The 27,947-nt window shown below is 40.7% G+C and overlaps 1 protein-coding gene and 1 long non-coding RNA gene across 3 annotated transcripts in view; both read left to right on the top strand.

Annotated features, from left to right (window-relative positions):
• The first annotated feature begins 4,404 nt into the window (after nt 1-4,404).
• On the top strand, nt 4,405-5,444 carry LOC115207093 (uncharacterized). The gene is made up of 2 exons (XR_003880910.1): nt 4,405-4,880; nt 5,264-5,444. It is a non-coding gene; the product is annotated as an uncharacterized LOC115207093 (long non-coding RNA).
• A 3,394-nt stretch (nt 5,445-8,838) lies between these two features.
• The window catches only part of dstyk (dual serine/threonine and tyrosine protein kinase), a 47,025-nt gene continuing 27,916 nt past the window's right edge, over nt 8,839-27,947 (top strand). The window contains exons 1-3 of one of the 2 annotated variants that reach the window (XM_029775269.1): nt 8,839-9,563; nt 9,751-9,967; nt 14,282-14,691. In XM_029775269.1, coding sequence (XP_029631129.1) covers nt 9,763-9,967; nt 14,282-14,691 — 615 coding nt within the window. In that variant the 5' untranslated portion in view covers nt 8,839-9,563; nt 9,751-9,762. Of the gene's footprint in view, nt 9,968-14,281; nt 14,692-27,947 lie in introns of both variants that reach the window. The other variant, XM_029775268.1, reaches the window with a different exon arrangement.

The following is a 27,947-nucleotide window of genomic DNA, read 5'->3' as shown; positions in this document are numbered from 1 at the left end:
TTTGTATTGAAGTCAATGTACCCAGAGGAGGATGGAAGCTAGCTATCCTCCGGCTACACCATGGTGTTACCCTACAGAGTGCCGATGAGGCTACTGTAGACCTTCATTTCAAAAAAGTGTGTTTTAATCAATTATTTGGTGACGTGAATATATTTAGTACAGTTTTATTTAAAAAGGATCACTTTTTAAATGTTTCACTATTTTAATTTGTATTAAATTCACTGAGGAGAATCGTCCTCCCCTTCCTCCTCTGAGGAGCCTCCACTGATGACACCATGTCCGTGTCAGGTATCAGTTAATCTGACTGATCATTGATTTTATTTACTTATTTCAACAATAAGGGCTTTCTATATAGTTGTCTGATGTTGGTGGGGCATATTAACCTGTTTAATTGATACTCCTGAATCACTGTGATCAATAAAAATGTTCTTGATTGTACATGTAACAGAGCTGAGATCTACTTAAAAGTGCATTAACCCTATTGCTTACACCAAGTTGTTTCAGATCTACACAAGTGCCTAGGGAGGAGGAGTTAAGGCAGGGGTAGTCAACCCTGGTCCTGGAGTGAAGCAGGCACTTCATGTTTTTGATTTAACCAAATTGGACGACTAGGTGTGTCAAATTTAAACGATCACTGAACTGATCAATTAGCTCAGTTGGTCAGGTGTGGTGCCTAGTTGTAACAAAATCCTGCAGCACTCCAGGAACAGGGTTGACTACCCCTGGGTTAGGGTTTTTCTGGACAGGACCTAACTATAATGGTCAGAGGAGGCTGGTGGGAGGAGCTATAGGAGGATGGGCTCATTGTAATGGCTGGAATAGAACTGATGGAATGGTATCAAACACATAAAACTCACAATGAGCCCGTCATCCTATAGCTCCTCCCACCAGCTTCCACTGATACTGGCCCAATAAGCACATGCCCTAGCGATATCCCTTTTTGGGGCAGTGGTTAGAGCGTTTGTCATTGGTGCTGGAGGCCTGGGTTTGAGACCCGCTAGGGAAATCACCCAACTCTCTCATTCTTAGCAATATGTGGTGTGGGATACGCTAAAGACTTTTGGCTCGATTCAATCTGTAGGCAATTTAAGTGCAATGTTTAAAGGCAATGTTTCCACATTCACGGAGACAACATTCACGGTAAACGCTGCATATGTTAGCTCAATCGAAAATGACCTTTAATTTCAACAACGCTACATTGCAGATCTTCTACCCAATAGATTGAATCGAGCCCATAGTGCTGATCAGTAGCCTGCCAATTGGCGCTATACTCTGATTCACATCTTACTCACATTTTCAGCATGCCATTTAATAGTCAAAGCTTTTGACAACCTTTTGATCTTTATAGTCAAATACACTTAGAGGCCCAACTTGAGTGATGCCAAATAGATTGAGACGAGACACAGGCTGAAGATCCTCACTGAAATTGTTTACACAAGTCATCTCAACTGTGAGTGGAAATACCTCGTAATGAGTGAAGAACTGACATGCATGAATGGAAGCCAATATCACACAACATATATATATATATATAAAGGTTGTATAGTTTTTTATCCAGAGGCTAGCAGCATTTGGATTTTAATTGGAACAGCTTACCTTCATCATCCATGCAGATACATTACAATTCAATTAAGCCCTCAAAACTCAGAGGGGAGGCTAAATGTGCAACAAAATGTCAACATAGAGGAAAACACCCTTTTTAACATTTGATATTTTGAATGTTAACACACTAGTACTTTACATACACAACATTGTCATTTGAAAGCTTCTTGTGAATTTTACATAGACAGACACCACCAAGTGGTGCATTTTAATCATGAAATGTAGGCCTACTTTTGCCACAAGAGAGAGCTCTTTACATAAAAATGTATAATCCATGTTGCGAGTTGGAAAATAAATGGTCCTTATCAGCTACTGGCAGAGATTTGGGGTTTTGTGACAGTTGATCATGCCATTACATTATACGTCATGTAATGATTGTAGTGGAGTTCCTGGAATATTGCGTGAATCATCAAACACAACAATAATCAAATGAATTGGGGGCATTTAATGAGGAGTCTTTGCGCAGGTCTCTGAAATACACCAGTATTATAAATCTATTAAGGCTATGGGTAAGGTTTGTGCAACATGCGTCACTGTCTTGGGACACAATGAATGACAAGGTGAGGATTTGATGAGCCCTTAAAGTAGTACAGCTGACTAAAGCTTCAAGGAGCACGTTATATGTGGATTGGAACATATGTGAAACAAACACGACTCAAACTCAACAAAGATGAACACTACCAGGCTGACAATAGTGAAAGAGTATGGGGCATGAAAGGGGGTCAACTCAGTTGAGCTACCCCCCCAAATTTGCTACATGGTGTAAGAAATGGGATTGGCTGCTGGAAGTCTATTGAAAGTGTGCTCCGTCATTATGGGTATGAGGGACTTGCACGTTCCAAAGGAAGGGGGTAGTTTAGCGACCAAGAAATCCACCCTCTTGGTGTCATAAAGTGTTCGACTGACAGTCACAGGGACCCAGGTTCAATTGTATTTTAAAATAAAAAATCATCACAAATACCACTTTTCACACATTGCCCTGTCAGAGAGAGAGGATGGAAAACCTGAGCCTTTTTGGTCCTGTGTATCCTAACAGGCAGTGAACTACATATCCCAGAAGGCAGGAGAAAAATATTGTTTTTCTTTTTTTATATATATTAACAACAAATATAACAAAATATACAAACATATTTGACAAAACAGTATACCAAATAAAACAGACCAACTTAATACATAGGGAGAAATACTGTCCCCCTCTCCTTTCTCCAAGGTTTTCCGATGGGAGTGCAGTTAAACTGTAACATGCCAAATGTTGATCCCCCTGGAGTGATAGTGACTTTTTTCCAGCTAGTTAAAGCTGCACTGTGTACCTATGTGGATACAGGTGTTTTTTGAGACCCCTCTGTCAAGAATGCGGTATGTTTTCTAGATTTCAACAGAATTTGTTGAGAGCTCAGACTTTCCGACTTGAAGGTCAAGGAGTCATGATTTGACTTAGTTTTTTTCAGAGTTCCCAGTTGTCTTGAAAGCACTAAAAGTCTAGGCTGTTGGAAATTCTAGACTGGATACGATAACAGCTACACACAAGATTGAAAAGAAGATACATCAATTCCATTTTACAATGTCTTCACTACAGGTAGCAAAATACGTTATACACTGAATACAGCTGTCCTCAGGCAGGCTAAAAGCACAATATTGTTCCTGTTGCATTACATTTGATGACCACTAGCGACATATTGGAGCTTTTGAACATAAAAAATTGATTAAGTTGCAGCTTTAACTGATAAAGGATTGACTGAGAAGTGCAGTGCCAACAACCGACATGTTGGTAGCGTTCCCCTGCTCAGATGTCCCCTGCTCAATGGTTGCGTGCCACGTCATAAACTGACAGAGCTCTATAACATATCGGGCGTGTTCCTCTGCCTAGGCGTTAATGACACCTGCCAGATATTACAATGCCAGTCAGTGGATGATATAGTTGATGACGTGGCATGCAACCATTGGTTGATGCATGCAATGTCTGAGCAGGGGAATGCGACCATGATGTGGTATTTTTATTTTATTTAACCTTTATTTAACTAGGCAAGTCAGTTAAGAACAAGTTCTTATTTACAATGACGGCCTAACCCGGCCAAACCCTTCCCTAACCCGGATGACGCTGGGCCAATTGTGCGCCACCCTATGGGACTCCTGATCATGGCCGGTTGTGACACAACTTGAGAACGAGCAGGGTCTGTCGTGACGCCTCTAGCCAGTGTTGCCAACTCTTCAGTAAGGAAAGTAGCTATTGGCTGTCCTAAAAGTCGCTAAATGACATCATCACCTAATTTGCATAATTGGCCATGTGCATGTAATTGTGATGGACGTTGTAGGAGAGAGGAATAACGTCGTGGGAGAGACAAAAAGTGAGTAAAAAAACACCCTAAATATGTTTAGAACTACAAATGAACTTTCTTCTGTCGATTCTTGTTTTTTTTTTATGTCACAATTCCAACCCTCCTCCTTTATCCGGGCTTGGGACCGGCAAAAGTGACCCAAAAGAGACACTCTGGCGGAGTTACTTAGTTTTTTATTTTAAAAAATGTAATTTTTTAGTTTTTTTAGTTTAGTTTTCTTAATTTGGTTTGGTTTTTAACCTTATGGTCCACTTAGGAGCCTACAACAAGTCACAGTAAAACATGAACATTTTTAACCATAACATTTTTTACATTTTCTTTGTATACAATCTACATTAACAATCTAAATGGACCAAAAACAGACAATAGAAAAAAACTGTCAATGGCAATGTGAGAAAATTATGGTAACTAGTCTGGCCCTAATTCAGGTTAATAGTTTTTTTTTTTATGTAAACCAGGGCGGGATCAGCCAGCGGCGGCTTCCCGCATCACGTCAGAGTCTCCAAACTGATGTCCAATTTAGTTGTTTAAAAACCGAAAAACAACCCGAAATGTAGGTCTTGTAAGATCTGGCAGGCGTCAGCAACGCCTAAGCAGAGGAGCGCGCCCTCAATCTTCTGGTCTGTTGACCAACTCCGAGTTCTAACTCGGAAACTCGGGCCTCTTTCTGGAGCTCCATAGGGCGGCGCACAATTGGCCCAGTGTCGTCCGGGTTAGGGTTTGGCCAGGGTAGGCCATCATTGTAATAATAATTTGTTCTCAACTGACTTGTCTAGTTAAATAAAAGTTAAATAAAATAAAATAATCCGACCGGAAGATCACTGACGTTTTGTTCGAGTTTGTTTTGTTCGAGTTTGTTAGAGTTCTCAGTTGTCCTGGAAGCACCTATAGCTAGCTACCCATCTCTTCCTTGGAATCTCGGATGGAGATTCAAACACTGAGGTAAAGTTGGTTTTATATTCACACATTCGGACATTCAACGAACATTCAACGAACATTCAACGAACATTCAACGGACATTCAACAGACATTCAATAACTTTATTATTTATTCTATAAATGTCTAGCATACTTTTACAACCTTTGTTTTGAGTAGAAATTCCAGTTTTGACTTGATGGAAATACATAAAATCAACAAAATGCCATTTAAAGCAATATAAATCGCTAACTAATTCACTGTTTGTCACATAAACATCAAACTAGGTATGATTTATTCTATAAATGTCTAGCATACTTTTACAGCCTTTGTTTTGAGGAAAGATTCCAGTTTTGATTTTATAGAGGGCGTGTGGTCAAAGTTCTAACAAGTCTGTTATACCCTATTAGAAGGGGCCTGGCAGAATTGGATTACAGGAAAAATCTACGGGATGAAGGGGTCAGGCCTGACTAACAAAGAAGACCGGTGGATGGAGGACCAAGATAACCAAGAGGATCAACATGGACATTCCAGTTTTTATTTCTTGGCCACTAGCCATTTTTATTCTGCTAACAGGAAATACAGAAAAAAGGAGGGAAATTATCAGATTTATAGTAGTTTACAACAAGGTTGACTAGGTGTTTTAAAGGTAAACTTTGGCTCCAATGGGTTGTGTAAAGCAGAAAGACGATCTTTGGGGAACCCTTTGCTACAGGGTGTGGGAAGGGGGCAAAGCACAGACAGTGAGAGAACAATGTAGTACGCAACTGTGAGGGGCATATTTTGTCTTTGAAGCACAACCTTTAGAACTATGGGTTCCAGAAAGTGTAACAGTGTTACAGTGTAACAGTGTTCCGTCCCTCTCTTCGCCCCAACCCGGGCTCGAACCAGGGACCCTTGCACACATCAACAACTGACACCCACGAAGCATCGTTACCCATCGCGCCACAAAAGCCACGGCCCTTACAACGCAAGGGGAAACCCTACTTCAAGTCTCAGAGCGAGTGATGTCACCGATTGAAACACTATTAGCGCGCACCACCGCTAACTAACTAGCCATTTCACATCGGTTACATTCACCCCCCCCTTTGACCTCCTCCTTTTCCGCAGCAACCAATGATCCGGGTCACGGCACCAATGTAACAGTGTAGGTTCCGTCCCTCTCTTCGCCCCAACCCGGGCTCGAACCAGGGACCCTTGCACACATTAACAACTGACACCCACGAAGCACCGTTACCCATCGCGCCACAAAAGCCGCGGCCCTTACAACGCAAGGGGAAACCCTACTTCAAGTCTCAGAGCGAGTGACGTCACTGATTGAAATGCTATTAGTGCGCACCACTGCTAACTAACTAGCCATTTCACATCGGTTACAAAAGCATCTTTAAATGTGTCAACAATGCATAAAAATGTGGTCCTCTTTTTTTCAAGTCTTCATTGAGAAGCAAGACTGCTCAATGTGTGCTTTGCATCATCCAGAGAAAAATTATGATCATCTGACCAACTGAGTTTGTCTTTGTGTAATATATGTAGGCTATGAAAACTCATGTAGTTTCATCCTTCAATACATTTAGAAGTAGGAAACTTTGTCTTTAAACATTTTTGTCAGGGTTATCCTTGTGTTATTATTGCTGTTCTATTATCATTACGCTAGGTTATTATTCTACTATGAGAGATACTAGATACATACTATGACAGCAATTCACTGTAATAGGTACACACGTTGTATCTGGCACAAGTGACGAGTAAACTGATTTGGATTTCAAAGACTGCCATTATTGTAATGTTTGATATTTCAACATTGATGTGTGATATATTTTTTATCAACGCATATGTTTTTGCAAATGTATGCCTTTATTACTATATGATTTATATTGCCTGAATACTCAATGATGATTAACACCTCAGTTATGAGTGCTTCTATCAGGGTTGTGGTCAAATGCATGTCATTTAAAGTCAATTTAGCAATTGAACAAAAATCCAATTCAATTTGAAAATGTTCCTAATTGCAAAAGCATGTAACATAATTTGGGTATTCCAGCACTGTAATTTACATGTAAATAAACATAACCCTGTTTTATGTGTTTAATACTGCAGATAGAATGCTCTGTGTGCCAGAGATGGTACCATTCAGCTTGTCTGAGGATGGCAAAGAAGGACTTCAACAACGCCAAAATAGAAAATGATTGGAAGGCCTCTTTGCTGTTAAATTGGAGACGTATAAATAAATGACTGCTGTACCTTGTAACTACTTTAAAATGAGGAAACTGTTGCACTAAAAATGCAAACATTGATTTGGTATACAGTTTAAGATTATTGACATTGTCTAACTTCTTATAGAACAAATTGCACTTGAAATTAACATTTCTTTAAAGATATTGCAAATAAATGCATATTTTAACTTTTTTCTGAGACAATCACTGAATTAGATTTCTTCATCTTTAAATGCAATATTTGAGATGTTATGTATTTCTATCAAATCAAAACTGGAATTTCTACTCAAAGCAAAGGTTGTAAAAGTTTACTAGACATTTATAGAATAAATCATACCTAGTTTGATGATTCTGTCATAATCAGTGAAAACGGTATTGATTTATATAGCTTTAAATCACATTTTATAGATGTTATTTATTTCTATCATGTCAAAACTGGAATTTTTCCTCAAAACAAAGATTGTAAAAGTATGCTAGACATTTATAGAATAAATCATACCTAGTTTGATGTTTCTGTGACAAACTGTGAATTAGTTATTGATTTATACCGCTTTAAATAGCATTTTATAGATTATGTATTTCTATCAAGTCTGCGACAAACTGTGAATTAGTTATTGATTTTTACATTTTTAAATGGCTTTTGGTGAATGGTTTTTGGTGAATGTCTGATGAATGTCTGATGAATGTCTGTTGAATGTCCGAATGTGTGAATATAAAACCAACTTCACCTCTGTGATTCAAACAGACCACACAGAGCCCCAGGACAGCAACACAATTAGACCCAACCAAGTCATGGGAAAACAAAAAGCTAATTACTTGACATATTGGAAAGAATTAACAAAAAAACATAGCAAATGTTAATGCTATTTGGCCCTAAACAGAGAGTTCACAGTGGCAGAATACCTGCCCATTGTGACTGACCCCAAATGTGACTGACCCCAAATTTTAGGAAAGCTTTCACTATGTACAGACTCAGTGAGCATATCCTTGTTATTGAGAGGGGCCGCTGTAGGCAGACCTGGTTCTCAAGAGAAGACTATGTGCACACTGCCCACAAAATGAGGTTGAAACTGAAACTGCACTTCCTAACCTCCTGCCAAATGTATGACCATGTTAGAGACACATATTTCCCTCAGATTACATAGACCCACAAAGAATTAGAAAACAAATTCAATTTTGATAAATGCCCGTATCTATTTCAGTGAAATACCGCAGTGTGCCATCACAGTAGCAAGATATGTGACCCGTTGCCACAATAAAAGGGCAACCAGTGAAGAACAATCCCCATTGTAAATACAACCCATATTTATGTTTTTATTTTCCCTTTTGTACTTTAACTATTTGCACATCGTTACAACACTATATATAGCCATATTTGAAATCTCTATTCCTTTGGAACGTTTGTGAGTGTAATGTTTACTGTTCATTTTGTATTGTTCTTTTCACTTTTGTTTATTATCCATTTCACTTGCTTTGGCAATGTATATATGTTTCTCATGTCAATAAAGCCTTGTGAATTGAATTAATAGGGATTTCAATGGCCAATGAATGGTCACGTTGTCATGCTGCGTCACGCAATCCCTTCCAGAAATCAGGGATTGAGTCCAGAAACCTGCCTATTTTCCTCGTAATGTCAAAGCTATACGAGAACAAGTTAATTATCTCACACAATATGTGTAATGTTGTGCGTCTTATTACAGTAATTTATGCTAATGTTGGGTTTTTGAGCTCGCACCCAATTGACTCCCATTCACCCCTTGAAAATGTGCGCTCCTTGTCCCAGAATCGTCCAGAATGCACCGCGCGGGCGTTAATACCAATCGAATGGAGTTTACAATTTCATTTCTTAAAAGTATCTCGGGCTAGCCATCAAATTCGCAGGGGCTCGGTAGTTAGCCCCAGTGTAAAAATTGATTGAGGGAGCTAACGTAATGACATCGGTTGGGGTAATGTGGCAATTATTTTAAAACAGATTAGCATGGAATACGATGCCTGGTTTGCTGGCTAGGATAGGAAGGTAAATTAAGCTACGGAGCTAGCTAGCGTAGTTGACATTGGCTATCTCAATTCACTAACTTTTGAGACCCTGCTAGCTAGTTAGGGCTAGAAACCGTATACAGCTAATGTTAGCTAAACCAGTCGTTTGCTCAATTATTTTGGAGGACACTGGCTATCAAGATATCTTCTGTTCAAAGTGAGTTTGTTTATTTGTGCACTGTGATGCAGTGGTTTTGCTACGGAATTAGCTAGTTACCTACGGCAGTAAATTAACGTTACCCGCTAGTCAGCGTCGCGAGCGTTTGCACACCGCAACTGCGGTTTCGCCTGCAAAACCGTGCGTTTGATTCACTGTGGATTTTTTGGACTGATTGTGTCTCATTCATGGGCCGGGGCACTCCCTAGGCTTTTTTTTCCTCTGCTAGAGTTGGTTAGCAAACATCTGGGATGCTGATGAAAGTAGTTGAACAATACTGGAAATCCAAATAAGTGAGACCAGGTAACTCACTGAAACTGAGCAGCAAATCACATATTGACAATTACTCCCTGCACCCTTGTCCAGTAGTTAGCTTTCAATGGCAATTAAAACTTGAAGACTGGGACCCATATGTCTACCATATTCGGTTCATAGGGTGGTACGTTAGTATTAAAGAGAACAACGTTCTCCCATTTGTGTCTCATTGCAGACTCGAATTGCCATGGAGGGGATAGTTGGCGGAAATTTGCAGAAAGTGACCCCGTTAGCTCGAGAATTAACCCGGATCTTCAACAGCTATAATAAACACTCTATACAACTAAAAAATAATCTGAAAGAGACCAACGCATTTTTCCGGGAAATAAAACAGAACTACAGTAATGCCTGCGCATCGTCCGCCAGCTCAGAGGCAGCTGCTCTGGAGGCAGGTAAGATGTGCACCTCTTCGGATTTGTTACCTATATAATTATAATTTTCCTTGGCATCACAACATAATGTAGAGTAAAACTCCCACATTTCTCAGAATACATAATGCTTAGCTGAACATGGGTAGGGTTAGGCCTTATTGAATGTCACACACTTCAGTTCTTGAGGTTACATTTATCCATGGTGGCTTCATGTAGCTACATTACTTCATCATATGCCTGTCATTGAATGACCCTGTGATTTATTTTACATTCTACAGTAATTCTAATTTTATTGTCTTACATTTGGATCGCAATCAGTGATCGTGTGGGAAAGGAAGCAAATTATACAAATGATAAAGAACATGAGAAACTAATATTTTATTCACTTGTATGCCAATCCTGACTAGCATTTGAGAAACTTACATTCAGTAAAAAAGTATGCATTTACTACTTACTGTATGTCGCTCTGGATATGAGTGTCCGCTAAATTACCAAAAATCTCACACTAAAAAAATACAGATTTTGCCTTTGAGTGACCACTCAACAAGCTCTTGAATTGTGATATGATTGTTGCTTCCAGCATAAAGCCCATCAACAAGCCCCATAAACATATCCGACCACAAACAAAGGTCTGTCACTCTATACTAGCCTTAGTTTGAGTGGAAACTCTTCTGATTGTGGTCATTCAAGGAGGATTGGAATCGGCACAGTGGACTTGATACACATCCCATAATGTTCTAATTGTGAATGTGTGCAAGTTCTGCTGAGGTAGGGCATTTCCTCAAGGGCCCACAGGGATCTGACCTGTACTCAATCTATATACAGTGGTGAGATGGCAAAACAGGTGGATAGCTATTAGTGAAACTGTCTTCTGAATGGGTGATGAGGTAGGCTTAAGTGTCTTGTTTCACCTCTGGGGAAAAAACAAGACTGTTCTCTCCCGGAAAGAGATGTCCTTGCCAACCCGTCGACTGTAGAAAATGCATTAAATCGGATTTAGAGGGAAAAAAGGAAGAGATTAGGACCAGTTAGTCTTTCTCAACAATAGAACATGATAAAGTGCCACAAATATGCAGAGATTCCCACTTAAGGAACTGAGGCTAAAAGGAAACATGTACTGGTGGTGATAAACATAGAAGTAGTCACTGCACTGGTTGATTTGGGGATTGCCTGACATCGAAGTAAGTGGGCTGATGAGCAGTGTGTGGGCGTGATTCTCACGTTCCTGTTTAGGAGATGTTATTTTCAGCCAAGGTCTACTGGTGGTGAGGAGGAGGAGTTTACCATGTCCGGAAGCCACTTCACCATTCATTTTCTGGATTTGGGTTCACTCAAACATTGTTTGAAGATTTGTTTTACTATTGACAGGTGCAACAGATTTCGGGATTGTATATCGATTCGCTGTCCATAAATGTGTCAACTGATGTATAAGTTTTTCTCTGAATTGTTTAATCAAACTTTTTGCTGCTGGCTCCTGATATCAGGGCATAAAAACTACAATCTGTGTCATGAATTATCCTAGTGTGCATGTGTGCCCAGCTATATCAGGACCCAAGATTTTCCCTGGCTGAACTAGCTGGCTAGCTGAACTATGCTTGTTTTCGTCCTCATTGCCAAATTTCATAAACACTGCACCCTCAACTTCAAAACTCCGTTCCTAGTTATACAAGTATCAAACAAAGAAATGTACTGCAAAGGAACTTGAAAATGATTTGTTTTGTTGAAAAGTCATGACTGGTTCAAGCTATCTGTAAGACAACGGTGGCAAAGGATATCATTGCTTCTTAACACTGATCCAAGTTCAGTTTTGAGATCCAGCGGCGTCATTGGCGTAGGTTTTGCTGAACGTTTGTTACTGGTCTTGGAAATGTGACGGCCTCTCCTCGCTTGGCTTAATGGGATATGTAGTGATTTTTCCAACACAGCCAGATATGTACAGTATTTTACTCTTCTCCTTTTTTAAAACTCTTTGTTGATTTAAATCAGACTTTATTAGTTTCATGAGTAATCCAGAAATGTCACAAGTTAATTGACTCGAAAAAATAGCAACTCTACAGAGTGTCAATGGCTACAATTAATGGCTAAATTACTTCCCGACACAAAGGGTCTACTGAGCTCCTCCTCACCACTGTATACGGCTGTCATTTAAGCCCAACCTTCCTGTCCCAAAGGGATTTCAGTCTATGAAAACTGAGCTACGGAGCTCTGTGTTGAATTCCAAAAATTCTGCCGCGCAAAAGTTTGTAGAACTATGTAGAGCTACTCTGTAGAGCAGGGATGGGCAACTTTTAATGGGGGTGGGGGCCACAAAAAAATCTGTACTCATCATGTGAGCAAAACATTTTAACAACCCCCTCTTGACAGCAGAGAATGCGTTTTGAAGTTAATTTCCTGAAGGTCTATACATTTTGCCATGGGGCGGAGAGAAATGTTTGCAGTTTGGAATATATGAGTGAAAGTGACTAACGTAATCGATGGGGGCCCCCGATTTGTAATTTGAACATGATTACTATAGGTTTAGATTAAGTTAGTTTAGCCAGCTATCTAAAAAATGTTTGCAGACATGGGCTAATTGATTGCCCAAAAGTAGGATGACCGCTAGTTGTCCATTTTAAGGCAGCGGTTCTCAACTGGTGAAATTATTGACATAAGGGTGGGACTGTTGTTCCCTTGTCATACAATTGGTACATTTACTCTCAATATAGCATTAAAAGTAGTTTTTCAGATTGAATTTTGGCAACAAATAAAATCATGATGGGAATATTGGATTGCGACTGAGACAACCTGGTTCAATTTGGGTACCGAGGTAAAACCAGTTGAAAACCACTGCTTTAAGGTGTTTGTGGGCTTAGTATCTCCACTAGTACACACACACACTTACATCCACATTTACCAATAATCTTTTTAAACATTCTCATTCTTTCAATCTAGTGCATCTAGAATGTCAATTTTCATGGGAAAAGCCAGTCTAACCATATCCTTCCCATCAAGTGGGCCTATACAATATGTATGTATCTTTGTCAAACCTTCATAGTAAAGGCTAACAACAAACCACAGTGGTTGTCATGCTAGATGACATGCTTCAAGCTCTAGTAATAGTTTGACATTTTTAAAGTGAAAAATCTGAGTCTGTTATTGTGGAATTGCCCTGTAGATTACAGTACATTAGGTCTATTTTTTTAATGCATTTCCTGTGGTTCAATCATTCATTGGATTGTTCCTGCATGTATAATGTTTTAGGTCAAACACTAGACAGGGTAATACCAGATTAACAGTTGCAGAGCAACAGGATGGTGAAAGAGGGAGAAAAGAAGGGGTGGGGAGGGAGAAAGGAGTGGTATTCCATTTCTGGCCTCTGTTCTTTGTCTGTTTAACTGCAATAGACAATGACTCAACATCATGGAGGATTATGACCACTTCCTGTGATGAGCCAGGATGAATTGTTTGTTGTTAATATGAGTTGCCACGGAGATGGGTCAGGAGATAACAGATGAGTCTGAGGGGCTTTGAAGTGAACACAATAAATTATCCCTCAGGCCTTTCATATGCCAGAAGTGCAGACAGAGCGATGCCAGACACCAGTTCACAACAGGTCCAGTTAAAGCTGAAGCAAGTTATTTTTGTATTGTAAGTCAATCATTGGAATTTGCTCAAAGATAAAGTGGAGTGTTTGATGGTGTTACATAACATTATATTGTATTAACAACGTATGCAGATTGTTTCTAGGCCTAATACCTGAAGAATAAAGGTTCCTTCCTTATCCCTCAGAAGGGAGAGGCACAATGACTCAAGCCCCCCCTGACCACCAGCACTATTCCCTTGTATACATCAAATCAAACTTTATTTTTAACGAGACTATATACAGGGGGTACTGGTACTGAGTCAGTGTGCGGGGGTACAGGTTAGTTGAGGCAATTTGTACATGTAGGTGGGGGTGAAGTGACTATGCATAGATGATAGTTAGCAGCAGTGCACAAAACAATGGGGGGGCAATGTAAATAGTCTGGCGGCCATTTGATTAATTGTTCAGCATTCTTATGGCTTGGGAGTAGAAGCTGTTAAGGAGCCTTTTGGTCCTGGACTTGGTGCTCCGGTACCGCTTGCCGTGCAGTAGCAGAGAGAACAGTCTATGACTTGGGTGACTGGAGTCTCTGACAATTTTATGGGCTTTCCTCTGACGCCGCCTATTACATAGGTCCTGGATGGCAGGAAGCTTGGCCCCAGTGATGTACTGGGCTGTTCGCACTACCCTCTGTAGCGCCTTATGGTCAGATGCTGAGCAGTTGCTGTACCAGGCGTGTTGTACCTTCTACATGTTGTACCTTCTCCTCCCAGGTCAGCTGAGCTGCATCTTTTTCCCCCGGCATGAAGAGGAGTTCCTGCACAGCAGCGTGGGCAGCGCCCCCTTCATCCTGGTACTTGGCCAGGACTGCGCCGCGCGCTACCAGCTGCTCAACTGCCTGCTGGGGGAGCGGCTCCTGCCCCTAGGTCCCGTGGCGGGCGAGGCCTGCAATGGCGTTCATGGCACGGCCTGCAAGAGGAGGAAGCTGTGCTTCACCCACGGGCGCCAGACGCGGCTCAGCCTGGCGCTGCCCGGCCAGTATGAGCTGGTGCACCAGCTGGCGGCCCACTGCGGGCGCTGGGATACGGTGCCCAGGGAGGATCTGGAGATCCAGGAGCAATGTGAGGACCCCGCCCACAGACTGGCCGAGCTGGAGATCACCCTGCACCACCCTCTGCTACAGGTACACCAGGGTTTCTGTTATCCTTAATTGCTTCTGCTAATTGTTTCTGCTGGTGTGAAATGTGTTAAACAGTTTTGATTAGCGATGCACCGATATGACATTTTTGACCGAAACCAATATTTTTCTTGCTGCAAAAAACAATGCCGATATAAAACATTTTAGTGGCCTTTTTAAGTATTCTTGTACAGTTAAATAGTTAACACACACACATGGACGCATCTCAGTGCAAGAGGCATCACTACAGTCCCTGGTTTGAATCCAGGCTGTATCACATCCGGCCCTGATTGGGAGTCCCATAGGGTGGCGCACAATTGGCTCAGTGTCGTCCGGGGTAGGCCGTCATTGTGAATAAGAATTTGTTCTTAACTGACTTGCCTAGTTAAATAAAGGTTACACACACACCACACTGACCAAAAAGTTATTTTGTTGGCATTTACGTATGTCCCCATTACCAGTAAAACATAATCAAAACGTATTTCTTTCACTTACTTGCTGTGCTGTTTCGTTGTTCAGTTTCAGTCTCATCCAGGATATCTATGGAACGCCGTTTGGGTCTTTGCGTGTCAAAAAAGATACGTCAAATAACACTGTTTGACGTGTCAAATAAGCTTGTTGATCTGAATATGACTGCACGTCACATAATAATTTAACACGTTCATACATCTTTTACTTAGTTATCACAAATTGATTACACTATTACTTGTATTTCATACGTCACAATGATTCATTGATACGTACGCTATGATGCTGGTAGTTGTCTCGCGCACCTACAGTGCTGGTCATAAAAAAAAGCTAGCTAGTTGATGGATGCAAACAATGTTCTTCCACAAAAACATAGCAAAATGACAATTTGTTTCAGTAGCTACAGTTGGCTAGCTAACTTAATAGTGTGTCATCTAAAATAACCCTAATTTATAAGACAGTTCTTATTTGATTAATGGTGGTCGGACCCATCTGTGAAGCTAGCCACAATATGGATTAGCCGCAATAGTGGACTTTGTGGTTAGCCTTCAAAATAAAAGTATGTCATTGACAGTGACGCAAATGAATACAAATAGTATAATTATGCCATAATTGAATAGACCATGCTAAACGAGGTTGGAATGTTATGTTAATTTGACAAATTGTTTTTTGTTGATTTTAGAATCTGTTGACGTAACACTGGACGTATTATACTTTAGAATTGCATTGTGGGCATACTTATTTCACTGTGCAGTCTTACCCCATGTCATTGATCCACAATCCATAGGCATCAGTCTACTCAGTGACACCCAGAGAACATTACTGTCGTAGCTCTTATTGCGGGACTCTGAAAAAACTGGGAATTGAGCCACATTTATTGTCAACTTATGTGTATTGAACACTATTCCTGAGAAAAAACAATACTGTGTGAATGTTTTGGAGTCTGATAACTCTGAGGAGGATGTTGGGGGGGGAAAAAATATCTTGGGTATTGAGTAGACTGACACCCCATTTCATTGATCCCCAATCCTTAGGTAAAGCTGTACAGTGCAATATGAATGTCAATACACACCATAGGCTGACTGGGGAGGTGATTTCACGCAGTCCCGCGATAAGAGCTACAACGCTAATATTTGTAAACAGTTGTGTTCTGTGTCACCAAGTAGACTGATAACCCATTTCATTGCTTCACATTCCAACCTTGTTTAACATTATATAGTCTAAATATGACATGATTCCTTCTGCATCACTTTCAAAGAGGAACTTTTATTTTGAAGGCAAACCGCAATTTCCACTATTGTGCCCTATCCTTATTGTGGCTAGCTTCACAACACATAACCCGGTCCGGTTGAGCCTCACTAGCAAGATGAAGCTAGCCGGCTGCTTATAATGTTAGCTTTGGGCAACAGGGTTAAGTAGCTGGCTAGTTATTTATTTTCATGAACTGAAGTACAATTTCAATAGGCGAGCAAGTGGCTACCTAGCTAGTACTTACTCACTAGCATTCCTAAATCATTGCTAATAATAGTGAAAATGACTGCAGTTTCTATTGGTCATTGTTTTCAGGGTGGTTGTATTGGTACTAGCTAGGTACCAAGCTAAAGCTAGCTAGCTACCCCAGAAGTTGCGGTCAAACAAATAATGCTTTATTACCAACGTGGTATTGTTAACACATTGTTCGTGGCCGGTGTTTGCTTGTTTGCAGACTTTTGTACAGCTTTGACAGTGCTACTGATAGTAGTGGTGGCGCTTGGCTTGCTCGTGCAAATTCAGAACACACGTCAAATAACAGTTCGAATATAGAATGTATCTTTTTTGACACGCAAAGACCCAAACGGCGTTCCATAGTATGTCGTGAAACTGTGTAACTCCGGTAGGGCAATATCTGTAAAAATAGCGCACTTAGTAACGTTAGTGTGTACTGGTGCTCGACCAGTCGCGAAAGCCAACATCACCCACGACAGAGAGCGGTTGATTGTCAAGGGCAATAAAATCCATTATCTTGGCGTTAATGGATTTCGCCTTTTGAGTTGTCTCGCTGAAGTTTTCTTACTCTATCAAATGACTGCTCGACTTGTTGACTGCTCGATCCACACAGCAGACATTATGGGTTCGGTTAGGAATGTTGTGTTGAACGTGTAGCGCAAAATGTTACGTGGTGTCATTACGTCATGTACCTACGTTATATAGGTATGCACGTTAGCTTTGGCATCAGTTTTGCACCGGCTTAAAACTAGACATCGGGCTGATACCAATGTTGGCATTTTTAGCTAATATCGTCCAATTCTGATATATCGTGCATCCCTAGTTTTGATGGCCATGATTAAAATAACTTTTTATTTCTCAACTTTATTTGAATATTTATGAAATGCATATTGTTATATTTGGTAGCACTTATTTGTTTTTCTTCAACTCCAACCCCCATTCGATGCGTGGAACGGATATGGGTAGGACTAGGTCTACATAAGGGTGATAATTAAAAAAACTTGTAAAGCTTATTAAAGAGCAGTGATACTATCAAGAGTAGTGGGTTCCTTCTCAACTGATTCCATGCACCTGCAAAAAAGATATCTCAGATGTGCGAGAGCCTTTTGAATTTCTCAACGGGTAATTGAAGAGCTCCTCCATTCAAGAACGTAGGCAGACTATCAGCCCGTCACTCAACACTTTGCAATGTGAGCTGGAGGCAGTAAGCATTTGGAAAACGCAGAACATTTGGAAAGTATTCAGGCCCCTTGATTTAATCCACATGTTACGTTACAGCCTTATTATAAAATGTATTAAATAGTTTTTCCCCCCTCAATCTAGAAGCAATACCCCATAATGAAACATCAAAAACAGGTTTTGGAGTTTTTGCAAATGTAAACTCAGCAAAAAAAGAAACGTCCTTTCGCTGTCAACTGTAAATATTTGTATGAACATTCAACAATTGACATCAACTGAACAAATTCCACAGACATGTGATTAACAGATATTGAATGTGTCCCTGAACAGGGGGGGGGGGGGGGGGGGGGTCAAAAGTAACACTCAGTATCTGGTGTGGCCACCAGCTACATTGAGTACTGCAGTGCATCTCCTCCTCATGGACTGCACCACATTTGCCAGTTCTTGCTGTGAGATGTTACCCCACTCTTCCACCAAGGCACCTGCAAGTTCCTGGACATTTCTGGGGAGAATGGCCCTAGCCCTCACCCTCTGATCCAACAGGTCCCAGACATGCTCAATGGGATTAAGATCCGGGCTCTTCGTTGTCCTGTTGGAAGGTGAACCTTCGCCCCACTCTGAGGTCCTGAGCGCCCTGGAGCAGGTTTTCATCAAGGATCTCTATACTTTGCTCCGTTCATCTTTCCCTTGATCCTGACTAGTCTTCCAGTCCCTGCCGCTGAAAAACATCCTCACAGCATGATGCTGCCACCACCATGCTTCACCGTAGGGATGTTGCAAGGTTTCCTCCAGAAGTGACGCTTGGCATTCAAGCTAAAGACTTCAATCTTGTTTCTCATGGTCTGCGAGTCCTTTAGGTGACTTTTGGCAAACTCCCAAGTGGGCTGTCATGTGCCTTGTACGGACTATTGGCTTCCGTCTGGACACTCTACCATAAAGGCCTGATTGGTGGAGTGCTGCAGAGATGGTTGTCCTTCTGGAAGGTTCTCCACAGAGGAACTTTGGAGCTCTGTTTCAGTGACCATCGGGTTTTTGGTCACCTCCCTGCTCTAGGAAGAGTCTTGGTGATTCCAAACGTCTTCCATTTAAGAATGATGGAGGTCACTGTGTCCTTCAATGCTGCAGAAATGTTTTGGTACCCTTCCCCAGATCTGTGTCTCGACACAATCCTGACTCGGAGCTCTATGGACAATTCCTTTGACCTCATGGCTTGGTTTTTGCTCTGGCATGCACTGTTAACTGTGGGACAGTCATGTCCAATCAATTGAATTTGCCACAGGTGGACTCTAATCAAGTTGTAGAAACATCAAGGATGAACAATGGAAACAGGATGCACCTGAGCTCAATTTCGAGTCTGAATACAAAGCTTTTTATTTGTAATACATTTTGCAAAAAATGTCTAAACCCGTTTTCACTTTGTCGTTATGGGGTATTGTGTGTAGATTGATAAATGTTTTTTATTTCATAAATTTTAGAATAATGCTTTAACATACAATTTGGAAAAAGGGAAGAGGTCTGAATACATTTTGATGACATTTCCCAGCAACAGCCATGTATGCATTAATTTTAAAATCAAACAATAATTGTGACTTAGATTGTTTTCATCAAACTACATAACAACATAATGGTAGTAATAAACTAGGTAAATTTAGATGCCATAGGCCTCCTCACAATACAGGTGAATGCATATTCAATAGGATTGTGCATGCATTGTTATTGAGCTTGTTTTGGCTGATAAGTACAGTATATGGTTCTACAGATGACAATCTGTTTGCTTTCCATTTGGGACTTATATTAGTCTGCTGATCAACATTTGCATAGGACATAATATAGGCACTGCTGTTAGTTTGAGAATATAAAATAACATCTATTCAAAGCAACTTTTTTTTTTTTTTTTTCATTTTCCTTCAGCTGTCAGGAAGCATCTCGAAACAACTCAGCTGCCAGGATGAAATTTTACACAACTCAATTGGATAGTAATGCTATCTGTCAAGAAATGGGCGTGTTGTAACTTGATCCTATGCTACGACTGGATAGAGTGAAGCTGTAACTCCGCTTCCTTTCACATCTCTCTCCATTGCTCATATCATTTGGTGTTGTTCACTGCTGCTATGAGAAGTAGCTCAATGGCGATGCTGTTTGCTACCAAACCATAAATGTTCATAAGATGAAACGACGATGGACGTTCTGTCTGAAATGGCTCAAATCTGCACATAGTTTGAGAAGTGAGAACGCACACAGGCGCGCTGATCTACAGCTTTCTTGGTCCATAAACATTCCACCTTTTTATTTAGGAATTTTTAAACGCTTCTTTCTTTCCCTATTATGACAATCATCTAATCCGACTGTCAATTTACAGATACGATTATGGCTGGTCAGATCAGCACACCAGTAAATACATTGAACAAAAATATAAACGCAACATGTAAAGTGTTCCCATGTTTAATGAGCTGAAATCAAAGGTCCCAGAAATGTTCCATATGCATAACGTTTATTTCTCTCCAATGTTGTGTACAAGTTTGTTTATATCCCTGTTAGTGAGCATTTCTCCTTTGCCAAGATAATTCATCCACCTGACAGGTGTGGCATATCAAGAAGCTGATTAAACAGCATGATCATGTGCTGAGGACAAAAGGCCACACCTAAAATGTGCAGTTTTGTCACACAAGACAATGCCACAGATGTCTCAAATTTTGAAGGAGTGATTGGCATGCTGACTGAAGGAATGTCCGTCAGAGCTGTTGCCAGAGAATTTAATGTTCATTTCTCTACTATAAGCCACCTCTGTCGTCTTAGAATTTGGCAGTACGTCCAACCAGCCTCTTAATGGCTGTTGCCATTAAACACTATTTAACAGAAGTTGCTGAATATTGGTGGGAACTGGAAAACGCGTTCATACATGTCAATCCAAAGCATCACAAACATGCTCAATGGGTGACATGTCTGGTGAGTACACAGGCCATGGAAAAATAGACATTTTCAGCTTCCAGATATTGTGTACAGATCCATGCAACATGGGGCCGTGCATCATTATGCACGGCCCCAGTGGCCATCGAAGATGAGCATTTGCCCACTGAAGTCGGTTACGACGCCGAACTGCAGTCAGGTCAAGACCCTGGTGAGGATGACAAGCCCGCAGATGAGCTTCCCTGAGACGGTTTTTGACAGTTTGAGCAGAAATTCAAATTTGAAAACAATTAAATGTCATAATTCAAATTTCTCAAACATACAACATCTCAATCTAACCACGTTGTCCGATTTCAAAAAGGCTTTACGGCGAAAGCATAAAGTTAGATTATGTTAGGATAGTACATTGAAAATAGCTGTGTGTAATGTTTTGTCAATGCAAAGACACCAAAAGCAGAAAACCAGCTAAAATTATGCACTAACCTTTGACAATCTTCATCAGATGACACTCCTAGGACATTGTTAGAACAAAAAATGCATGTATTGTCTATCAAGTTCATATTTATATCCAAAAACAGCATTTTACAATGGCGTTGATGTTGAGAAAATGATTTTCCCTCCAATACCGCCAGTCAATCAGCACAACAAATTAAATAATTACTATTCGAAACCATTGGTAAAATATTATATTGTCATTCAAAGAATTATAGATTAACATCTCGTGAACGCAACCGCATTGCCAGATTTAAAAATAACGTTACTGGGAAATCACACTTTGCAATAAACGAGGTCCTGTTCTCAGAAAAATAGGCTTGGCGATACAGATTAGGCGCCATGTTGATCTAAAATCAAAAATACTATGTAAATATTCCCTTACCTTTGATTATCTTCATCAGAAGGCACTTCCAGGAATCCCAGGTCCATAACAAATGTAGTTTTGTTCGAAAAAGCTCATAATTTATGTCCAAAAAGCTCCGTGTTGTTAGCGCGTCCTGTAGGCTACTCAAAAACATGAACGTCGCCCGCCGGACTTGTCTTCAACAAAGAGGGAAAAAAATATATTTACGTTCGTTCAAACATGTCAAACGTTGTATAGCATAAATCATTAGGGCCTTTTTCAATCAGAACTTCAATAATATTCAAGGTGGACAATTGCATTCTCTTTTAAAACGTATTGGAACGAGAGTACCCAAACATGCACTCGCGCGCCAGAGTAGTATTGGCCATCCGCTTATGACCAACGTTCCAAGTCTCTTGTTTGGTCAGTTTTCACAGTAGAAGACTCAAACCACTTTGTAAAGACTGGTGACATCTAGTGGATGGCGTAGGAAGTGCTCAATGATTAATAAGTCCCTGTGTGTTTCAATGGCATAGGCTTAAAAGTAATTCAACACATCAGGTATCCACTTCCTGTCAGAATTTGTCTCAGGGTTTTGACTGCCATGAGTTCTGTTATACTTACAGACAACATTCAAACAGTTTTAGAACATTGAGTGTTTTCTATCCAAATCTGTTAATAATATGCATATCCTAGCTTCTGAGTTGTAGGAGGCAGTTAAAAATGGGCACATATTTTTTTCAAAATTCTCAATACTGCCCCCTAGCCCCAACAGGTTAACCTCTCTAGGGTAGGTGGGACGAAATCGTCCCACACTATTCAACAGCCAGTGACACATCAGAGCGCCAAATTTAAAACCACAAATGTCATAATTCAAAGTTCTCAAACATAGGACTATTTTACACCATTTTAAAGACAAGACTCTCGTTAATCTAACCACACTGTCCGATTTTCAAAAAGACTTTACAGCGAAAGCAAAACATTAGATTATGTTAGGAGAGTACATAGTCAGAAATAACCACACAGCCATTTTTCAAGCATGCATATATGTCACAAAAACCACAGCTAAATGCAGCACTAACCTTTGATCTTCATCAGATGACACTCCTAGGACATTGTTATACAATACATGCATGTTTTGTTCAATCAAGTTCATATATATATATATATCAAAAACCAGCTTTTTACATTAGCATGTGATGTTCAGAACTAGCATACACACCGCAAACTTCCGGTGAATTTACTTAATTACTTACGATTAACGTTCACAAAATACATAATTATTTAAAGAATTATAGATACAGAACTCCTTTATGCAATCGCAGTGTCAGATTTTAAAATAACTTTTCGGCGAAAGCACATTTTGCAATATTCTGAGTAGATAGCCCGGCCATCACGGCTAGCTAATTTGACACCCACCAAGTTTGGCCCTCACCAAACTCAGATTTACTATTAGAAAAATTGGATTACCTTTGTTGTTCTTCGTCAGAATGCACTCCCAGGACTTCTACTTCAACAACAAATGTTGTTTTGGTTCGAAATAATCCATAGTTATATTGAAATAGCTCCGTTTTGTTCTTGCGTTCAGGTCACAAGCCGAAAGGTGACGCGCGAGCGCATTTCGTGACAGAAAATGTCAAAATATTCCATTACCGTACTTCGAAGCATGTCAAACGCTGTGTAAAATCAATTTTTATGCTATTTTTCTCGTAAAATAGCGATAATATTCCAACCGGGCGACGTTGTATTCATTCAAAGGCTGAAAGAAAAGAATTGAGAATTCACATGAACGCGCATCTCCAGTGTCACTGTCCCCAGGCAGGCTAGTAACAAACTCTGCTGCTGTTCTTTGCCCAGAGACTGCAGACATCTCATTACACTTTCTGGCGCCTTCTGAGAGCCAATGGAAGCCTTAGAAAATGTCACGTTACAGCACAGATGCTGTATTTTCGATAGAGAGGCTACAGAAGGACAATAAATTGTCAGAGAGGGCACTTCCTGTATGCAATCTTCTCAGGTTTTGGCCTGCCATATGAGTTCTGTTATACTCACAGACACCATTCAAACAGTTTTAGAAACTTTAGAGTGTTTTATATCCAAATCTACTAATTATATGCATATTCTAGTTTCTGGGCAGGAGTAGTAACCAGATTAAATCGGGTACTTTTTTATCCGGCCGTGCAAATACTGCCCCCTAGCCCCAACAGGTTAAAAACCTCTCTGGGATCGTTCGGGACGCTAGCGTCCCACCTCGTCAACAGCCAGTGAAATTGCAGGGCGCCAAATTCAAGCACATCTCATAATTAAAATTCCTCAAACATACAAGTATTATACACCATTTTAAAGATAAACTTCTTGTTAATCCAGCCACAGTGTCCGATTTCAAAAAGGCTTTACGGCGAAAGCACACCATGTGATTATTCATGTTAGGTCAGCGCCTAGCCACAGAGAACCATACAGCCATTTTCCAACCATGGATTGGTGTCACAAAGTCAGAAATAGTGTAAAAATTAATCACTAACCTTTGATCTTCACCGGATGGCACTCCCAGGACTCCATGTCAGACGACAAATGCGTTTTGTTAGATAAAGTTAATCTTTATGTCCAAAAACCTCATTTTAAATTGGCGTGTTATGTTCAGAAATACATTGTCTCAAACAAACATCCGGTGAAATTGCAGAGCCACATCAAATTACAGAAATACTCATCATAAACATTGATGAGAGATACAAGTGTTATACATAGGATTAAAGATAAACTTCTTGTTAATCCAGCCGCTGTGTCCGATTTCAAAAAGGCTTTACGGCGAAAGCACACCATGCGATTATGTTAGGTCAGCCACAGGAAACCATACAGCCATTTTCCAACCAAGGAGAGGTGTCACAAAAGTCAGAAATAGCGTTAAAATGAATCACTTTGATCTTCATCTGATGGCGCTCCCAAGTCTCCATGTTAGACAAATGTTTGTTTTGTTCAATAAAGTTCATCTTTATGTCCAAATACCTCCTTTTTGTTCGCGCGTTTAGTCCAGTAATCCAAATGCACAAAGCGCGGGCACAAAGTCCAGACGAAAAGTCAAAAAACTTCCATTCAAGTTAGTAGAAACATGTCAAACGATGTGTATATAATCAATCTTTAGGATGTTTTTATCATAAATCTTCAATAATATTCCAACTGGACAATTCCGTTGTCATTAGAAAGGAAAGAGAACGAGCGTCGCGCTCACAGCCACACGCGAGACTAAACTAATGTCTTTCAGCTTGACCACTTGTTGAAACAGCTCTTATTCGATCCCCTTTCACAATACAAGCCTGAAACAACTTCTAAAGACTGTTGACATCTACTGGAAGCCTTAGGAAGTGCAATCTGACCCCACAGACACAGGATATTGGATAGGCAATCACTTAAAAAAAAAAATACAAACCTCAGATTTCCAACTTCCTGGTTGGATTTGTCTCAGGTTTTTGCCTGCCATATGAGTTCTGTTATACTCAGACATTATTTTAACAGTTTTGGAAACTTTAGAGTGTTCTATCCAAATCTACTAATTATATGCATATCCTAGCTTCTGGGCCTGAGTAACAGGCAATTTACTCCGGGCACGCTTTTCATCCAAACTTCCCAATGCTGCCCCCTATCCCAATGAAGTTGAAGAGGAGTGGGACAACATTCCACAGCCACATTCAACAGCCTGATCAACTCTATGCGAAGGCGATGTCTCGCTGTGTAAGGCAAATGGTGGTTACACCAGATACTGACTGGTTTTCTGATCCACGCCCCAACTTTTTGTGTTTTTAATAGTTATGTGACCAACCGATGCATATGTATTCCTAGTCATGTGAAATACATAAACTCATTAGCCCCTAGTCTATTTCATTTGACTGATTTCCTTATGAACTTTAACTCAGTAAAGTCTTTGTAGTTGTTGCATTTTATATTTTTATTCAGTGTAGCTAATGTTACACCGCAAGTCAGATGTCTCTTTGCCGAAAATGGTGCGTGTTTGAAACCAGCTAATGTTAGCTAGCTACGTTGGCTATTAGCTCCTATCTGACATCTTAGCACCATGTTTATCTAGCCGGGTAGCTCACAAAGTAGCTGATCTAGGTAGCTATCACCACAGATGAAAGGGTTAGTTCTGATAATCTTTGCTAAAAGGTCACATAGCTATATGCTTAGCTAGCTTGCTTATTGCATGCATGTTGACACAAGCCTTATTAGTGAATTAACTAATATTTGTAACAGGAGTTTGATTTTGGTCACTGTGTCAATTCATCAATTTCTCAATACTGCACCATCTTGCCGCTGCTGATTTTCCCAGCTAGACATTCCTTGGCATTGTGCAGTGCTCATGGCTCAGGCGGTGAGTGGCGGCTGGCATAGTCCCTCTACATAGCAAAGCTGGTGCTATCGTCAAAGCCGGTAGAGAAGGGCCGATAGACTAGAAAAGGCCAATATCAGCCTGATGTATCGAATCAGATGATTATCGGTCGTTTTTTAGTCATCTTGCGTAGAAAATAGTCCTGATAATATAGACCTAGGTCTACATAATATCTGAAACAACTAACACATTCATCAATTTTCAGTCATTTTAATTGTCAAGTCCTGTCTTTCTACTCAATACTGAAACTAATTTTACCAAGTCGTTAAAGTATTTATAATTTTAACAGTGTATTTTGGATGTAATCAAAGCATTAGAATGTACCAGAGGCCACTAATATTTACCCTGGGGGGGAAGCTCCTCTGGACACGAGTGAGTTTTTGACTTTGACGTTACCGTCGTCCCACTGATGATACGTTAGTTTGTTCTCTAATGGGAACTAGAAAGGTAGACTTGTTTTCAATCTTTCTCTCCAGGCTGGAAATGTAGCTCTTACACATGGCTTAGCTGATACACAGATTACTGCACAGAGTAGATTTTTCCTGTTAGTCAGAGCTCTCTCTCTCTGGGTTCTATTTCTTTCTGTGTCACCAGGAAAATGTGGTGTTGCATACAGAGGACTTGTTGACTCCCGTACCTGGCGGACAGACGTAGCCCATCTTGCTCGGCTGATAAATATGCCTTGGTGGGTGGAGTGCACTGTGCTCACTTGTCACGTGCCGGGTGAAAAAAGTAGCGCTTAATCCTTCAAACAAAGGCCTCGCTTAGCTGGTCGTCGACAGGCCCCAGACAGCCCTGCAGGCCTTGCCTGCACTGCTTTGTAGGCCGCCTGGCCCCCCGCCCACCACTTAATGGCCCTGATCTGATGTGATTCACATGACCAGGGCACATAACTTCCAAACCCTTCGCTGTGATGAAGTTTCCATGGTTATGCCCGGATGCCTCCCTGAAGGCACTGTTTATTAGCGCATGTCATGGTTTACCTTTTTATTTTTCGGTGTTTTGCCAAATTATTTCTAATAGCAAGCTTATTATTTGGAGCCAAAAACGAGCTTATATATGTCAGGTTGCCCTGTTATTGGTTTTGGTCTCTTTTGTGTTAAATTGGCAAGGCAGGATTCTGAGTATGAATGGAGCAGTGACAGAGCCATAGGTTGTCACATTGACTTACTATGTGATTACGCATACACATGAAGTAAATATTAAGTGGAGGTGCTCCTTTACCCATCTTATTTTTCCTGTTTTGTTTTCAGTGTTAAAGGAAAGTCAGATTGGGCTCCCGATTGGCGCAGCGGTCTAAGGCACTGCATCTCAGTGCTAGAGGCCTCACAGACCCTGGTTCGATTCCAGGCTGTATCACAACCGGCCGTGATTGGGAGTCCCATAGGGCGGTGTACAATTGGCCCAGCGTTGTTGGGGTTTGGCCAGGGTAAATAAGAATTTGTTCTTAATTGACTTGCCTAGTAAAATAAAAAAAATGGTAGGCTAGATGGGGAGCTATTGCTATTGTTTACTCAATCAAAGTGACCTTACATTACAGCCCAATTTGACAGCTTCTAAGGTAACGTTTTATACGCTTGTCAACCTGGTTTAAACTTCTCATGATTATGCAAACGTATGTGCCAGGTTGGGTAGGTGGGCTAAGATGTGGTTTAATAATGTGGTTCAGAGAGATGTACCCAGCTGCTGTTTACTCAGGGGCTAGAGGCAGGCAGGCAGGGAAACGGCTCTCAGCCCACTGTGACATTCACACAGCCATGGCAGAATTGTAACGTCCCATTTTGGGAGGCCAGTAGAGGAAAGCACTAACTCTCTAATTACCTCCCCACCCCATCTTCCCTGGGCTCCCCACACAGTGATACACAGAACTGGGATAGTGCTAACCTATGGATGCGTGTTTCAGAGCTACGTAACCTCCCCGACATTAGTCTGCCACAAGTTCATATAGCCTAGAATGTCCTGCTTGTTTTCAACAATAGGTCGAGACATCTTTAGCATAGACTA

The sequence above is a fragment of the Salmo trutta genome, chromosome 14 (genome assembly GCF_901001165.1).
Source record: "Salmo trutta chromosome 14, fSalTru1.1, whole genome shotgun sequence".
Lineage (NCBI taxonomy): Eukaryota > Metazoa > Chordata > Actinopteri > Salmoniformes > Salmonidae > Salmo > Salmo trutta.
This window is presented reverse-complemented; position numbering and strand designations above follow the sequence as displayed.